This window comes from Gymnoscopelus braueri, assembly GCF_963280865.1.
Source record: "Gymnoscopelus braueri genome assembly, chromosome: 13".
Lineage (NCBI taxonomy): Eukaryota > Metazoa > Chordata > Actinopteri > Myctophiformes > Myctophidae > Gymnoscopelus > Gymnoscopelus braueri.
Genome location: NC_137615.1, coordinates 17,998,425 through 18,002,609, shown reverse-complemented (window position 1 = coordinate 18,002,609; position 4,185 = coordinate 17,998,425). Strand labels below are relative to the sequence as shown.

The 4,185-nt window shown below is 41.3% G+C and overlaps 1 protein-coding gene across 1 annotated transcript; it reads right to left on the bottom strand.

Moving 5' to 3' along the window:
• Positions 1-377: 377 nt before the first annotated feature.
• eif3g (eukaryotic translation initiation factor 3, subunit G) lies at positions 378-3,966 on the bottom strand. The gene is made up of 10 exons (XM_080446252.1): positions 3,870-3,966; positions 3,736-3,782; positions 2,542-2,630; positions 2,368-2,427; positions 2,133-2,237; positions 1,468-1,663; positions 1,248-1,361; positions 914-1,050; positions 557-663; positions 378-459 (listed from the first exon to the last, which is right to left on the bottom strand). Exons 1-10 carry the CDS (start codon positions 3,890-3,892, stop codon positions 444-446), a joined length of 894 nt encoding a protein of 297 aa, XP_080302378.1. The 5' UTR covers positions 3,893-3,966; the 3' UTR covers positions 378-443.
• Between the last annotated feature and the right edge of the window lie 219 nt (positions 3,967-4,185).

Below are 4,185 nucleotides of genomic sequence, written 5' to 3'. Positions count from 1 at the left end.
ATAGAAAGGTCAAGGTCCAAAAAATAACTTTTGCCCTTCATTTAACACATTACATGAACATAACGTAAATACGTATTATAGTGTTACCATACATTTATATCCGAGAACACCTGAAAGTCAATTTACAGCTAAGCAGTTAGTCATTCTTGTACAGCTTCTTTCAAGTCTGTCTGCAAAATTAGTGCTCCTTTTCAGTATTTTGCAATATTAGAAACATACTGCTACTTAAAATGCCTTTTCAGGTCATTTCAGACAACAGCTAGATGTTTTTAGAAGGTTTATTTCAGCCATACCTTTATGGGATATAACTACATGCCAACTATCAATGTGAAGGTTACTTTCATGGTACATAAAAAAAGCTGAATTATGACAACCAGTTTCTCATCACTGCTTTATTTATATAATCGCCAAATTGTACTTCAGCCATCCCCCTGGAATGGTGCTCAGTTGTTTGATGGCCTGTAAAGACAAAGAAGGGGTTTCAAAAGGTTACACATTAAAAGTACAGGCTAATTCATATGAATGACTAGTTCCTGTATTCCAAAGTACTACTTACTTGGCCCATTCAACATTGAGAATTAGGTGATCATATCCAAATCCTGACACTCCTGCAATGGCCCTTGCTGCGTCCTCCCGACGATGAAAGCTGATAAAGGCGAAGCCCTGGCAGAAACAAATGCAAACCAGAATTGGAACCTGCAGCTGAAAAAAATGCTAGAGACAAACACTGAGATGAACACTGGCCTAACATCATGTCACCAGGTTTTCTGCAGTACCTATGGAAAGCCTGGTTTATATTCTGAATTAACTGATCCGGTCTAGCGCTCACATTATTATATCTGGTAATTTGCACACAACTACCCAGACCGGATCAAAAACCTGCAAAGCCAATTGATCCCAGTCCAACACTGACCTTGGACTGTCCAGTATTCTTGTCCTTGGCCAGGTAAATCCTGGAAATGGAGCCAAATGGCCTGAAGAGCTCCTGAAGATCTGTCTCACGAGTGTCCTCGGAGAGATTGGTCACACGGATGGTGGCGTTGTCATCAGCTGTCCCGGGAAATTGATTTATTTTGAGACACCATGACCAAGTTATTCAAGCTTTACTTCCAATACCCATACTGCCACAATGTAAAATCTTGAATTAATTTAACTAGGATTGTGAAAAAGAAATGGACAACTCAGGGTTTTACAATGTATAGGAAAGCATGGACACACTAAGAAGAAAATGGAGACCTAACCGTCACCTCTGCGGTTGGGCTGCATGGACTCTCCTCTACGCGTGCTTCCATCCCTCAAGCTGGGTGGAACATATTTCCCAGTCTTGCTTCCTGCTGCAGGCGCTGCAGGCTCTGGTTCTCCTGGTGAACGAAGGGATGAATGCAACATGAATCCATTGTTTTTAAAAAAATAAAAAAATCAATAACACCAAAGTGCCTTTGATCAGAGTTATGACCGTCACTGTACCTGAGCCAGCAGTCTTGGTCGTATCTCCAGTTGTAAGCCCAAGCTGTTCAGCCAACTCTTTCTGCATGGGACCCAGGGTGTCCTTGTAAGGGCAGCGGGTGGTCCAATGGTCACCTTTGCAGATACGACAAGACACAATCTTCTGTCCCTTGAGTTTGTTCATGGGATCTTCATCTGCGTCTGTGGCATTCAAGTCCTGGAACGGCATAGAGAAGGATATTGACAAACCAAAGGTTTGGACTGAATCAGGAACAATCAGTCGACATTGCTAGTATACATCATTAAAAGAAATCGCAGGGGGTGGGGTAGGCATGTCACAATTATTACATAATCACAATAATAATAATAATATAGTGGAATAGCAGGTCTACAAGCTCACAACGCGCCGCGACACGTTGTGAGCTTGTAGATCGGCTATTTCCACATTTATTTATTTTTTTAAATATAGTTATTAAATATATCAGAAATGTCTTTGAATATTTAGGTGATTTGTCATATCTGCCCTGTTCAACTTCAAAGCCTAAATGCCAAGTAGTGATTTTTATTCAACGACAAAAACACAATGAAATCGTTAATCGCAATTATTTGTGTGACAATTAATAGTCATGTAAAATGTCATAATCGTGACAGCCCTAGTAGGAGCACATTATGCCACAGATCCTCACCTCTTTGCTGGAGATGAAAGTCATGAAGACGTCATCACTGACAGTGGTGGTAGTGGTATTAGGACCTGCTGCATCATACTCGGAGTTGCCAAATTTCTTCCAATTCTGAAATTACATGAAGTTCAAGTGAGATGTCTAATAAATAGCCAAAATAGCTAAATGTCACCAACAGACAAAATCACAAGTAAGCCAATCGCAAACTCAGTGCTGCTACTATGAATGTCAGGAAGCAGACCTTTCTCCTGGCAACAGCTTTTGAAGCTTTCCTATTCTCAATCTTGAAGGTCCGGACAATCTAGAAAACAGGAAATACGTGCGGTCAAATACATGGACATTTTTCAGTGCATCATAACAAAACCGTTCTTGACATTCTACTTTGATTTGATGGGATTTACAAAATGATAATTACCTTGAACTTCTTTCCATCTTCATCTATTTTATACTCAGTAATGGTTTTGATATTTCCTTTGATTGTTTCTTTTGGAGAAGGTAACTGACCTGCAAAGAGAGAATTCTAGTTATATATTTCAATGTCCATTGTGCTTTACATCCCTACAAAACTTTACATTAAACAACCGCTCCAAATTCTCGGTGTTACAGTAACTGATCTGCAACTCTGAGAGGGTACAAATGCGGCAAAGGGTCCAGTAGGGCAGGGCTACATTTGTGGAGTTAAAATCACATATTAGACAAGGGGATAGAGGCTAACTAGGCTAGCTACCAGTGGTGTACTGTACTTAAGTACAATTGAGGTATTTTTTACTTTTTGTTTCCAGTTTTCAGTACTTTTACTCCACTACATCTCAAAGGGCAAATATTGTACTTTTACTCTTTTATGCGAGTACTTTTTCCACCACTGTTAGCTCGTATTACAGAGGCTCACGTCACTGTCTGTCGACGGGCCGAAGAAGCAGCATATGTCAGGCAACAATTGATTATGGGATCGAGGTAATCCATTTACACCTCTCGATTCATATCGAGGTCTACCTCAAAGAGGTAATATAACAGCAATATATACATCTACGGTCTGGAGTAAAACAGCGTCCATCCACGTGGAAGAAGAGGTGGAAGCCGCCTAGCTAGTTACTAGCCTTTTTACTGTGTCGCCAGGTTTTGCGAGAGAAACAAGCAACCAGGTCTATGCAAACAAGACCTGAAAGACCCAAAAGAGGCGACTAAATAGGCCACATGAGCACTTTGAACCTATATACGTTGGGCCATTTGAAAATAGACGATTTACAAGCTCACAACTTGTCGATGTACCATTTACAAAAACTCAGTATGGTATTGATTTTGACATTGTTATATCTACGGCAGTCTTAGCGACCACCTCCCCCAAGTGCGCCCTGGACTTTCAACAGTAAAACCCGTATTTCTCCTAACATGTACAAAAGCAGGTGCTTACCCGGTAGCCCAAATGGTTAACTAGCGTTCCGGAGTCTTTCTGCAATGTATTAATAAGGCCCAAACAACCGCAACCACCCATTTTTACAAGCAACTTGACAGAAAAACAAGCCCAAAGTCGCTTGAAACAAGCGGACATGGCAACCCAGCCTTTTCCATCAGTTCTGCTACTTGCTAACGTTAGCCACATTAGCTTTACCTTCAATTCCCTCCTCTTCGACCTGGTCCGCCCAACTGGGCTTGGAACTGGGGGGTAAAAGATTGATACTCGGTATTAGACATTCAACCGACACACAAAATATGAATCTCATTAATGTTCATAAATAGACTCACTCGTCGTATTCCACCGACGGCATTCTGTCGGTTAGATGAGCTCCAGGGGTGTAAAGAGCGGAGCAGCGTGAGTCCGGCCGCCAAACACAGTAATACACTTCCGGGTCGCTCTCTAACTCCACAATAAAAGTATTGTTGTGTTGGCTAAAGCAGTGGTTCTCAAAAACATATGCCAGGGACCCCATAATAAGAGAAGATTTTTACGGCTCTAGCAGTGATTCTCAACCATTTTAATTTCAAGGACCCCCAGTTTGACTAGCTCCATAAAGAACCTCTCACTCTGAGAGGTTCTTTATGGAGCTAAGTTTGACATGCA

Bases quoted from the DNA above. Each gene is read 5' to 3' on its own strand.
- eif3g (XM_080446252.1), bottom strand. From the start codon at position 3,892: ATGCCGTCGGTGGAATACGACGA. The intron at 3,783-3,869 runs GTGAGTCTATTT...TTTACCCCCCAG, and splicing joins CCGTCGGTGGAATACGACGA to TTCCAAGCCCAGTTGGGCGG. The intron at 664-913 runs GTCAGTGTTGGA...TGTTTCTGCCAG, and splicing joins AGAATACTGGACAGTCCAAG to GGCTTCGCCTTTATCAGCTT.